Source organism: Anopheles coluzzii, chromosome 2, assembly GCF_943734685.1.
Source record: "Anopheles coluzzii chromosome 2, AcolN3, whole genome shotgun sequence".
NCBI lineage: Eukaryota > Metazoa > Arthropoda > Insecta > Diptera > Culicidae > Anopheles > Anopheles coluzzii.
The window spans coordinates 4,251,957-4,265,365 of NC_064670.1; the positions used below are offsets into that span (position 1 = coordinate 4,251,957).

Below are 13,409 nucleotides of genomic sequence, written 5' to 3' on the forward strand. Positions count from 1 at the left end.
GCTTTCCTCGCTCAGCACAACCCTTTCGGGCTGCTGGCTTTTGTGGAGAAAGTTTTCCCAGATTTTGGGGTTTGTTTTTATTTTCATTTAGAACCTGGCAAACACACTCCCACACACACACCCGGCTCTGAATGCCGGAAGCGACAGAGGAAGGGTGTACATTTCGAGAGCGCCCGTAATCAATAGGCAAAGTGATTTTGATTATAACTCGATATCATTGATATGGAGCAGATTTTCGTTCTACATCGTACTCGCTGCGAGTCGGTGCCTGGTGGTAAGCGGATGTTCTTTCACGAACGACTTCCGAGTACCGGTTCCAACTGCTTTGTGGCGCTCCAGTAGGAGCAAAACAATCAAAGGAGTTTAATTAGAGAGCCCAGCTTCTTGTGGCGCTGTGTACGTACAGTGGCAAGCGTTTCTTTGAGGCAGCGTTTCTGGAGATTGAATGGGATTTTCTTATGTCGTTAGTTTTCTAGTAGTGGAGTGGAATGTTTGTCGTCTTAGCACTATTCGGTGAGATCGGTGGGCGAAGCTGGTAGTCGTTACAAGGCAGTAAATCCCGAAGGAGATCTAATACGACCAAAATGGAATAGAAAATGAACAGTGTGGGACTTTAACGAGGTGTTTTAACGAGAATGAATATATTTGAGGAAATTGTTCTTGATTCAAATTCTGAGATCCGGATTTCTTTTTCAAAATACTGCCTATTTATAAATTAAGGAGCTGCACTGGTCCATTTTTAGATCTTGTTATCGATCAATGTAAAGATCTTTAAAAATAACACATGATTTTTGTCATGATGCTCTTACAAATAGCTCTTGAAACACAACGTTTTGGCTGACATTAATTAGAAACCTGGCAAAAATATGAACTCATCATTTAAGGAACCTCATAAAAGCCTACCTTCATATCCTTAAGTGAATGCGATCGCTTCACCGTGCACTAACGTGGTGTTTTTATATCACCTGCAGGATGTGTGAACGTTTGCACCTTGGTTGAAAAGGGCCGCACAAGGAGCTAAAGTTTTCCTTCCCGCTTCGCTTCGCTGGCCCTTCACACGACACTTCCCAAGCAGGACCCCACACGCGGTTGTCCTGCGTGTGCTTCGGATTTTAACATTCATCACCCACCCGCGGTGCGCTGTTGGTTCTCCCGATTCGTCTGCATAGTCGGCTCGCGCTCTCACTCACGCGGAAGCACACAATCCCTCAGGGATTGTCTACCGTGCGCTGGAGTCAAGTGGAAGATTCATCTTCCCGGAACGGTGAGGTCGAAAAATATGCGCCCCGTTTCGCGTGAACCATTCCCCGGCAACCCCGACAACAATGAAGAGATAAAAAAAAAGATGACGCTACTGCAAGAAAGCAGTGGATAGAGCTCCGGAAGAAAATTCCTCGCCAAAGCTCTGGGTGTGTGTTGCTGTTGTTGCTCAGTCGAGAAAAATTGCTCGGGGCATTGTTTAAATTTTCTGGCACATTTTTCAGGGCTTATCCTGGTGAAGTTTGTGTTTGTGTCCGTGTTGCTGCTGCCCATCAGACAACCACACGGCATGGGCGCTAGGCGTTCGCCGTGGATGGCGCTCGTGCTGCAGGACTACCAACAAGAAGGTGTCGTTTGGTTTTGCGTTGGATTGTTGGCAGTGTCGGCAAAGGCAACAACAAAGCTGAACCTAGGATAATGGAATGTTTGTTGTGTGAATATTCCAACCATGATGATCCCCAGAGAGGCTTCGAACACAACCAGAAACATATAAAAAACAACAACAAAAAAGAGTGTGGAGAATTCGTTCGCTGGGTGTGATAGTGATGTAGTTTACGGTATAATGCTGCTAATAGTGATCAAATTTCTTTCCCACTGTTGTACTAAATGACATATACAGGCGGAATGTTTGGAAATCATACATTTGTTTCATTTTATTTTCTTTGTCCTTATAAGATTTCTTCTGCCATCCGCCAAGACGCTTGACAACTTGTTCTTGTCCGTTCATTGTTTGGTAGTTGCAAGTCTCCTCAAAGGATAGATTCGTTTCCCTCTTTATCTCTCGTTGCTTTTTGCTAGTTTAGAAATGGAAACAGAAAACGTAAAGCAAACACAAGAATTACCTAGTACTTCCCCTCTTCTGCCTGACGACCAGATGTATTAACTACTTTCTACTACACTTCTTAATGTTTGCTTTTGTACAGTGAATAAAAACAACACTTTTTGTTACACACACAAACACACACATTCGGCGCTCGCGCGCTACCATTCTCACGGGGGCCAGGTGCCATCTCGCTCTTGTTAAATCATTGTTTACCGAATCTCTTTGGAATTTCCACGACCTACTTAACGTTTCTGTGTGATATGGAATCAGTCAGTCGAACCATCGAACTTACTTTTGCTTCACCGGTTTCTGATATATATGTGTATTTACCTTCCTTTCCGTTCACAAGCTAGTGAGCCTTGCCTGCCTAACCGAAACGATAGGGGAATGATTTATTGTGATCGAGGCTGGATCGAAGGGAAACGATTGCTCGGGGTAAACAATCCGCCAGTTTAAGTGTTTTACACTCTATCAATTCTTTTCTTGTTGGAAGAATTACTTGAAGTGTGAAAAAGCTTTCCAGCGAACAGATTAGCTTGCAAACGCTTCCCGTTCAACCGAACCGACAATACCGAACTCTCCCGCAAGAGATCACAGATTCTCCGCTACGAAGTAACACCCGCTCACAAATAATCTCTTTCTCTGGGGATATTGCACATTCTGTGTGGCTCTCTGTAGCTGTACCGCATCTATAGTGTTCTTCCACGTTTATTGTCCAGTCATTAACGCAATGTCTTGGAAAGGGCTGCTCGCGCTGCTAAGATATGCGGCACCGAACCGCGCGCGTGCCTGTGTGTGTGGGTTCTTCAATGTTGCCTCCGAGCAGCCACCAACACCATCTGTAATTCTGCTTCCTCACCGGAAGATGCAACTCCGTTCGAGGATCGAATCTAGAAACAAGACTCTAAAATATGTACATACATCGAAGATATGGCCCAGTCCCTCGGGAGGCTGGACAATATCTCGCTTGCTTAATAATGGCGCTACACCTTTTCAAATTCGATCCATTCCACTGTGTTTCTAAAACAAAGGCTCTACGATAGCTACGCACTAAACTTACGCACAATCACGCATTGACGGGATGAACTTTCTCTCACGATAACGGGGGAGGTTCGGGTGAGTTTTGGGGCGGGATGGTATGGAGGATATGATTCCGGCGCTGGATAAGATTCCGCAGGATATGTGGGAGCCTTACGAACAAACACTTACACTAATCTGGCGGGATGACGTATGATGAAGGGGGGAAGGGGGGGGGGGGAGGGAGGGATGAAGTCGGACGCTCGATCTACACATTATATACAACTTTCCTGTATTCTGTTGGATGTGGTGACCACCTCGGGCCGAAACCGGTACTCGTTCAGCGTCGACGTGACCAGCGACTGGGAGGCCGGACTGCTCAGCAGGCTCCCCACCGCCCCGACCCCGGTTACGGACATCGACGGCAGTGGCAGCGTCGCCGTGGACGCCTGCTGACTAAGTGGACTGAGCGTCGAGGTGACGCTGCTATTGTTTGCACGGCCCAGCGTGGCATAGCTCTGCAAGGGAGAGGTGTAAACAGACGGTAAAGCCAGCTGAAGTGAGTGTTTGGGCTCGGGAGTGCTAAAATCGCGTTATACTGCGAAAACATGGGGCTGGAAAAGGGGCTAGCGGTAAGTGAAATGAAATTCTTACTGTCTTGCACTTACGATTTGTTTACTAGGCTTAAAGGAGTAATGATGTACTTCCGTGTTCGACCCGGTCAGCGAGGCCAGACTGGATCCATCACAATGTCGCTCCTCCTCATGGAGCAGATGCTCACCGCCGTTGCGGTGTATCAGTCTTGCCGAGGGGCTGCGGAACAGCGGCGTAGGAAGTGTCGTCTTCGGTGGCCTCCGCTCTGCGTTTGAAAAAGAGCACCGAAAAACCAAACCAAAGCATTAAGATTTATGCCAGATCCGTCCAGACGGTATCCGGAACAGATGAAGTGAGACTGCACCAGCGCACTACTTACCATACTGATTCGGTATCACATCCGGATCGGTTTCGTCCCCGTCGGGCGGTTCGCCACCAAGCGTGGGACTACCGCGTCGTCCCAGCCCACCAACGCCGCTGTCCACCAGCGGCGTCTGGATGCCGTTCGGGTCGTGCGTCTGATGATGTACGCCAGAGTCCAACTGGCAGTCGGGTGTCGAGGACAGCTGGGCGGTTTTGGTGGGCTTTAGTTTTTTGGTCGTGTTTCTGTGGATGTGCGTGAGTGAGATAGTGAGAGTAGAAGCAGAAAGAGGGCAGCAGAATAGGTGGAGTTAGTAGTGCATCCGTGCGAAGTGTTCACAAAAACGCCGCAGGCCTCCGGACTTCGGTGGACATTTTACACCGCACACATGGACGGTGTGGGACTTACTTGCTCGCATGTCGCCGGTAAATGGTCGCCAGGACGATGCAGACTACGGCAAACAGGATGGCCACCGTGAGTGTTAATGCGGCTAATACCGGTGATAAAGGAACATTCATAACGTTGGACACGCCTGTAATAAATCAGAGAAGGATTGGCTTTGAAAAACCTGGTCTTTCGCAAATGGTAGGCTGGTAGGCCTTGGTAATGGCTTGGTGTGCGACCGTTTTGCGACCTGGCGAGAGGTACGAGCTTGAAGCAAATGCAGTAGAGCACACAACATTTGCAAATTTTACTGTAAGAATGTTATCGATTGTGTAAGGTACGGTTAAGCAACAGTGATTGAAATGAATGTTTTGCAGAAGTAAACAATTTATATGAACGTAATGTTGAATTCAATTGGTTTATGTTACATTAATTCAAATAGAAAGTAATGCCCTATGCAACAGCTAGGCAAGCATGAATTCTTAATCCTCGGCTGCTCCCATTGCTACTGCTAGATTAGGGCATTAATAACTATCTTAATATTTTATCACTGTAAATCTTTCGCTAACTCCCGTCCACCCAACCGCACTGAAGTATCCACTCGGAAGTGGACTGATGCGGCCTTTCAGCAGCCACTGTAGCGACATATGTTGTCGTCGGTAAGCCAGACGATACGGTCCGCAATAAACTATTTAGCCCCGGACCTCTGTCTGTCGGTGTGTGTGTGTGTGTGTGCATGCCGTCCATTGGGCAGACTAAACGCAGCGCCGGGCTCATCTTCATTACCCAACGCGCCGTGATGCGTGGAACAACCGCTTTCGCCCATCTGGCCGAGCCGACCTTTAAGGCCGGATAAGTATCAAATTTATTATTAACGTCCCCGGGATCTCATTAATTTCCATGCCTTGCCGAACAAAATTACCTCCAAACCTCGGAGGCAGCGTAGGCCCGAAACGGCTGGGGATGGTTGGGCTCGCGCGCGCTCGAGGAAGATGCCGACCTAGGCCAGCCCAGCGTACGATGAAACGCTCTAATCCGGGGCACAAACATGACTCCCTCAGCCCCTTGCCCATGGTTTGACTGTGGAAGCTGTCCGCTTCCGGTGGTGAAACCATTCATCACGCTTTTCCTTTGCGGACCACCGTCCGCTAGCTGGCCTGCCTAAGCATGCAAGGTAGGGATTTTAGCGACCGAGCAAAGGACGCAAGCGTGACAGCGGGTGATGGTGGTGGAAAAATCGCCACTGACAGTTGCGGTGCGGTGGTGCGGTGTGGTGCCGTCTATAATCTCTTTGGAGCCACCGGGAGCTTTTCTCAGGTGGCTCACAAACAAAAGCGATTCTTTTGCCGATCTTTCGTGCAGAACCTCGGGCGCAGCCGAGCTACGGTGAGTGACGGTGACCAGTGTCACAGGTCATCAGGCGTGCAGGATTTTGTGCTACCCGAGCGGTCAACCGGGAGGAAGCCACCGTATGCGAAGGCGAAATGGATGGAGTGCGAACCCGTACCGAGTTATCGGACTTGCTCGATGGCAAGCCAGCTTCTGCGCTGTCGCCCGGAAGCTGCGTCGTTCATTGGCTTAGGTTTTGATAACGTGCACATGGAGACAACAAGCTTAAAACGGGCACGAATGGTTCTAGAACGTACGGGATGACACACAAAAAAAAAACAACAACAGGTCCTAAAAGTCTATAAGCTTCTTGGTGGAGTCGCTACGGCAGTGGTGTGAAGAATAGCTTTTTTTCGCAGTTGCTATGGTTTCGGTACGGCAATGGCGGTGAAAGTGCGCTAGCCGATTTGTACCGATGCTTTCGAGAAGGCGAAACGAACTCCCTCTGCGCTGGTAGTGTTAACGGATTAAGATGCAGCTATGACTTTGATGTGCATGTGAGCCAATTGTACAAAGTTGCTTGCTGGAAGGTACCGGCGAGTGTTGTTTTCAACTTTCCAGACCTGACTTTACGGAGCTCAGAAGAGCAATGGCCGCTAGAGGATGTATTTTCTCGTGAATTGTGTTAGCGAGTATTGTATTGTTGTGTGGTCTTATTGCAATCGTTCGTAAGCCGCTGACGGCGCTGACCCTTACCTGTGTATTTGGCCACGCCCTTGAAGGTGATATCATCTATTATGACCGGCTCCGAGCGGCCTTTGGCGTTGGCGGCGAACAGGATGATGCGGTACGAGCTGCCCGGCTCGAGGTTATCTATGTAGAACTGCACTGGCGGGTGCTGTGGATGAGAAAAAAAAGAAGAAATGGAAAGCTGGGTAAGTTTCCGTGCAGAAGAGACTGTCCTGACTGTGTTGTCCAGACCAGAATCGGACGAGTGTGCAGCGTCCTTGAGCTGGCAGAACCTTATCCATTTCTAGGAAGGGTCCATTTCTAGACCAATTGAGATGAATTGAGTCAAGATAGAGACTGTGGCACAGAATGTAGGTCATCTTGTTGATTTATTTCTTTGTTATATTGTTTACTTACTGAGTTGCAAAGTTAATAAACCAAATCGAGCAAAACATGCTTCTTTAAAGCTATACAGGCAATTGCTTAACAGACACTACCAGGATTTGCTGAACTGTGTAGCTTTGTACAAACAATTTTTGACCTCAGCAGCGTTACCTTCATTTCATGATGAGTTTCTGGGTACAGTACTTGTTCTATCCTTCGCTTCCACCAGATGGACGTTGGAATGATGACGGAAAACTACCCTTGGGCCACTTGTCACAATGCTGAAGCTTCTCCGAAAAAGAACAATCCTTTGCCCTGCCCAGCCCTCATCAGACCGGCCCGTTCTTCATGGGTACAACCTAGATGAAGCCCTCAAAAAACCGTGGAATGTTTCATATTTTCCAATTTTTATGTTCCACAGCGCTGCAGGAATCCCCCGACGCCCACAGGTTATGACGAAAGGGAGATAGTTTTCAACCTGAGCAGAGTACGGCACGGTGATAAAAGGAGAAAGTTTTAAGAACCACCTTGACAGAACACAGCGTATATACTCGCTCCTTTCCCTGCTCTTGGCGGTGCAGTGCCCCTTATTACTGGCTGGCAGCACTGGAAACCACGGCATGAGCGGGATACAACACTCAACGCCTGCACCCGTTGCAGGTGCAGAGAGATGAAAATGAGATTTTTGCTCACCCGAGCAGAAAATGTTAGTGAAACAATCGACAGTGACAGCTGTGTGTGTGTGTGTGGGATGGGATGGGAGGCATGGCAGATGCAAGGCTCAGAGGTCGGCTTGGAGGCTTGTTACGTAGCAGGGAGTGCAGGCGTATCGATTTTGTTGCCAGCTTGCTGCACCAACCAGATGTCTGTGTGGTGCAACCCACCCCAAACCCGGTGTATAACCACGAAGCTTCGAGGGAATGTTTGATGGAAGGCGGGAAGAGGTCACATACCTGTAAGCTTAAATTTCTAACTAATCGCAGGACGGGCACCTCCACCAGCTCCAGCAGGAACATCTGCGGCAAACCGCCATCGAACCCCTCGATACACTCGATGTGCAGGGAGTCGGCTGATTGATTCGACACGGAGCAGTTCTGCAGTGCGAAAGGGCGACCTGGAACGAACACACACATTCACAAACAGCGTTAGAGGGTGGGAAACACAGCAGAAGGCGTGGAGTTTCGGTGGTGGGCATGCTTATGCAAGAGTATCGATTGCAGTGACGAGAGCAGCGAAGGTAGCGCTTTGCACGGTTCGATAAGATCTAGAACATTGTAGGAGAATGTTATCTTGTGTCTGATGGTAGGCGTTATTTTTTAAGTTTTGAGAAGGCAGCTGCTTCATCCTTGCTTTCCGCCGCTCCAGAACGGGTATGGATATTATTCGTTATGTTTTGCAAACACCTTTCACTTTGCATCGTCCACGCGGGTGCCTTCCTTGTTCGATGGCGTTCCCATCGATTGTATGGCGTTTTAATTAAATTCCAGACTCGTGCCTCGTTGCCCCTTTCAGCAAACCCACTAACACTTGACCGGAAGCGCTCCACTCCACCACACATTCTACGGCGCTCTCGACACTTCAATGCTGTTAAGTGGACCGGATTCGGTCCGGCAACTTACCTGCAGCCACCACTTGGAAGACGCAGGGTGATTTCTGCACACCGATCGCGTTCCGTCCCCAGCAGGAAATCGTCCCGTAGTCCAGATCGGATGTCGGCGTGTAATTAAGCCTCGATAGACCGGTCTGTCCAGCGTCCGGTCAGCAGTGCAGGAGTCGAGGCGGAACCGGCAACGAGCAGCGACGAACAGAAAACAGATTGGAAGAAAAGAAACGGCACGTAAGCTTACTCGCTAAATTTCACCATCCAATTACCACCGGTACGGGACCGGAGCGGTTCGTTTTCATTATCGCATTTTGAGATGTTTTCTAATTATTTGTCCCGGCGGCCCTGGCGGTTGGAAGGGGGACGGGGCCACTCGTCTCCGTGTCACTTACCTCGCTCGAGTGTAGACGGGACGGTAGCTCGGTCTGCTCGCCGGACGAGTTGAACGTCCAGTGGAAGGATTCGGCCGGTGGCGATGCATCGACTTCACACTTGAGCTGCAGCGTTTCGTGCTTCAGAGCGCCCAAGAGCTCTTCGCGATCCACCGCACAGACGGGGGCATCTGGAATTGTTCGAGGCGGGCGAATTGTTGTACGGTCAGGAGAAAGAAATGCGCATCTATTAGCTAAAGTGCATGCTGATGGAGATTGTTTCGGTTGGTGGTTCGGTGGTGGTAAGGGAATTGAATTTTTGTGGTCGAATTTGTGACGTTGAAAGCTTAAACCAGGACAACAGTTTGTGATTGTGGTGCCAGCTAATGGAATCGCATGACTTAAGGCACACTAAGGCCTGGAAAGAGGTCATTCGAGGTATAATTTCACCAAAGCCGTATAATTGAAGATTCCCAACACTTGGGAAGCTTCTATGAAGTTTTGGGAATGTATTTTATTTCAATAAGGCATACCGATATGGCGCGGTTGTGCATATCGAATACTGGCACACTACTTTTTGTGTTTTTGAATTGAAATCAGAACAATAATTAAAAGAATTAGCTGAAATTTTGTGGAGCCTTCGAACCTTTACTTTACAAACATACAAAACATACAAATGAAAATTAATTTTCCGAGAGCCATTCGCTTTCAAACCGTTAAGTGCCTTTATTTTGAAACCATAGCTTCAGCCCACATACTGCCATTCAGCATTATGAACTAATTGAGTGTGAAATGTGCATCGAACCGAATCAGTGGAAATTTCATTCAAAAAAATAAACGAATTTCCCATTGCCCTCCACAGCCTCCAGTGCCCAAAAGCGCCATCAATGCTGCTGCCAGTTCATCAAAACAGGTGGAACGGGAAAGAACGGGAACGAGGGTATGCAAACGGGGAGCGAAAAATCAAATGGCGTAATTTCTGATTTACAACCATTTCTGACAAACAAATTATCAGTCAATTGAGAGGGAAAAACGTGCACAAGGCAAGCACAAGATCAGGGCCGGCGCAGCAGCCGTAGAGCACATCACCCCTCGCCCGTGATAGCGAGGTGCCTGTGTGCTGGTTTTATTCGATTATTGTGACTGATTGCGGTACGGCCGGGGCCGGCGAAATCAAAGCATCCTCCGTTCTCCATTGAGCGCGCGAGTGCGCGAACAAAAAACCGGGCGGCTCCATCCCGTGTTACAACCACGCTGGCACACACGTGGGCTTGGTGAGTGGCGTTTTCTGCACACTAGAACCAATTGACGTATGCTGGGGTTTTTGGAAGGAGATCATAGTGAAAGCTTTGGTAAATAATTGGGGAAAATAAGCAATGTTGGAGTGAGCCTACTATTTTGGATGGACAATTTTGACGGTTATAATTTTCCATGATGATATCATTTTTGAGCTTGGATACTGATGCCCTTAATTTTGGCCGAATCATCTCCCACTGTGCGATTGATGCTGGCTGAATGTGGAATGCTATGTCCCGGTCGAAAGGCGCCCACCATCGATCGGAATTCCCTGGACGGTTGTGACACTTCAATTACATTTACACGAATTGTTACGATGCCCACAATTGAGTACAAAGTGGAACCGGTTTTTTCCTTCCCAGAACCCAAACCTAGGGCCACTATTTCCCTTTTTCACACACTCTCTCCCTCTGTGAAAACCCCTTTGCCAGCCGTTTAAGGAATAAAAACATCCATCCACAGCGTTACACAGCGCACAGCGTACGGACGGCTGGAGTGCGTTTGTTTGTCGAAATGTATGGAGAATACAATTTAAATCCTCTCACACCCCTTCGTGCGTCAAATTATTCGCTCATATTTGCGCGTGAATTTTGGGGCCGGATTGTTCACCCCATGGTCGCGGTGAAAGCGAGCGTAAATCGAACTTTTGCTGCGCCGGTAAATATTCATGTGTGAAATTAAATTCGATGCGAGAACAAAACACCGAACCCCCAAAGTGGTTGCAATTTGCGGAACATGATGCGGTTTAGTAAAGGTAAAATAAAATTAAATAAAAACATGCTCACTCTCCCATACACACACAGAGAGCGAGGTATGAAAATAGGCAAGCCTTTCCACCACCATGCCACCGTGCCGCAGTGATTGCTGAAGTTTGTACTGCGCTGGAGGGAGGAGGGACTTCACAGCCGAAGCCTTATTTGCTTCCAGCCCACCGAACCGAGGTGCACCAAGGGTGCAAGGAGCGCGAGGAGTTAATGAAATTTCATTTCATTTACAATAATGCTTTCCCAAATGAATCCGTTCCAGTCGTTTGGTCGGGTGACTTCATTCAATGGTACCGAGCACGTTGGGAGGGAAGCGTTTTTTTCCTTTCTTCCGCGCGTGGTTCTTTTCAAAACACAGAGAAGTAAAAGGCAAAGCGACGATTCGCTGAACCTGCATTGAATAAAAAGGTGAAGGTTTTTTTTGTTCTTTCCAGTTCGTCAAGTACAAGTGGGAAGGAAATTCATAGAAGAAACAAAGTATCGTAGCGGCACAAAAAAAAAACACAGAAGAGGGAATGAGGAAAATCAGGTCGTGATCATTTACGCGGTGAAACGGCAGCCCCGGAGTCGGAAGGATACTTACAGCGCACGCGAAGTGTGACGTGATTGCTCGTTCCGCGGCCCTCGGTGTTTGCCGCCATGCAGGTGTAATCTCCGGCCAGACTGCGGGACACGCCTTGCAGGGCCAGCGAGTGGTCGGACAGGATGATGCCAGCTGTGACATTATGATGGAGTTCGTTTCCCTGTTGAAAGAGTGAACGAGTGAGAGTGAGAAAGAGGTAGAGAAAGAGAGCGAGGTTATAAAGGAAGGTATCGTCATCGGGTTCGCAGGACGCGACACACGAACACACCACAAACGAGGTTCTATCCACCGGCACACACCAAGAACGTTAAAGAGACAGCAAGCAAGAACCTCAGACGAAGCAGAATCACAAGGAAAAACAATCACATATACATATACATTACTTTTTTCCGCTCTCGAACGGTTTTGTGCTCCGTTCCACCGGCTTGAAGTCGTAATTGAAGGTGAAAAATTTACCCAACCTCAAACCCGCCCCATCCCTCGTGGGCGAATCTTGGGCAGGAATTGAATTATTTACCCAGACCGCTTTTAATAAGGATCAAGTGAAGCGCCGGCAAGAAACGCTGGCAAGGTAATCAGACCGACCGCCAGCCGCGTTCGCGGCCCAGCTGTGTTCGCGGCAAATGAAGTTCCAAGTCAGTGCGGCCGCGTTTGCCAGTGTTGTGTTGAGCGTTACGAAATTACACGAAAGTAAACACACACACACACACACACACACCCACACTGTTTGGCACACACATCCGCGTAATGTAACTACCAGCGGTTGTTGTTTGCGCTGCTGGTTAATTGTATTCCACTGAAGCTTTTCCCGCGGTGAGCGAACAGAACGCAGTCTTGGCGGGTAACAGAGCCCCCGGGGTTGGAAAGAAGGTTGTGGGGTGTAGGATCCTCTAACGATTATGAATGTACCGTGCAGATAATCCGAATTTTCGACATCAAACAGCAGTGCGACTGGAGCAGGGAGGGAGGGCAGGAGGATTTTCGTGTAATAGGAACAGGTGGTGATGGTGGTGGTGTCGATGGTAGTGGTTTTTCTTTGGAAACAGCGACAATGGTGCGTAATATGCGGTCGCGGTTTTCCATCCCTTTTTAGTTGCTTGCTTGTTTTGGCTCAACCGCGTGTGCTGTGCCTCTTCTGTGTGGCATCCAGTGTCAATTAAATTGTTAATTATTCTGCTTGGAACATCATTCTCTCTAAAAGGCATCTGCTTATCGTTCGTAGCGTGCGTGTGTGGTACCGGTACCGAGAGGGTAATGTTATTCAAAGATTTCGTGAATAGAAGCGCTGGCTTTAGAAATTGGAAAGTGAACGAGACAAGAGTGCATCGTTGTTTTGTAACAGGTGGCGCCGTTGTGCCACAGAAAAGCGTGTGTTTTAATGCGGAAGTGTGTTGCATGCGTGTTACTGGAGCTATTCATGATACGAAGAAAATAATTAAGAGTTTGACGCAGTCTTTCTGAATCGTTGGAATGAGTTTTGAATTCTTTTCGTGTGAGTCGTTTCGTTTTCGTTTCAATTCAATGATGAAAAACTGCCACAGTCACTTGAAACGATCTCACTTTCAGTCGCATTAAATCAGTATAAAATTCATTCGTGAGCATTAAACATCAATAAAACTGAGAGCTTTCAGCATGCATCAAATCACGTTGAAAGCCACGCGTAATACTGAAATTGCTGACTAGAAACAAAAAAGCTCCACTAGGCCATTATTTTCACACCACGCCAGTTCGAAGGATGATTAAATTCAATCTCTTTCCAGTGCACTTGCCGCACAATTTGAATTAACTAATTTTTTATGAGGAGGTGTCTTTTATGACCTCACATTATCCTCGCCAGGGCAGTAAACGAATGGGTGGTGGAGGGAGGGAGGGGGGCATTGGGACGTACCATAACAAAACCACGCACGGTCA

At 48.1% G+C, this 13,409-nt stretch overlaps 1 protein-coding gene across 2 annotated transcripts in view; it reads right to left on the reverse strand.

Moving 5' to 3' along the window:
- Positions 1-1,885: 1,885 nt before the first annotated feature.
- Positions 1,886-13,409, reverse strand: part of LOC120949986 (hemicentin-1) — a 51,684-nt gene continuing 40,160 nt past the window's right edge. For both annotated transcript variants that reach the window (XM_040367664.2, XM_040367665.2), the window contains exons 9-17: positions 11,499-11,658; positions 8,877-9,046; positions 8,501-8,624; positions 7,835-7,995; positions 6,525-6,666; positions 4,464-4,587; positions 4,074-4,300; positions 3,769-3,959; positions 1,886-3,618 (exon numbers count right to left, since the gene is read on the reverse strand). In XM_040367664.2, coding sequence (XP_040223598.2) covers positions 3,376-3,618; positions 3,769-3,959; positions 4,074-4,300; positions 4,464-4,587; positions 6,525-6,666; positions 7,835-7,995; positions 8,501-8,624; positions 8,877-9,046; positions 11,499-11,658 — 1,542 coding nt within the window. In that variant the 3' untranslated portion in view covers positions 1,886-3,375. The remainder of the gene's footprint in view (positions 3,619-3,768; positions 3,960-4,073; positions 4,301-4,463; positions 4,588-6,524; positions 6,667-7,834; positions 7,996-8,500; positions 8,625-8,876; positions 9,047-11,498; positions 11,659-13,409) is intronic.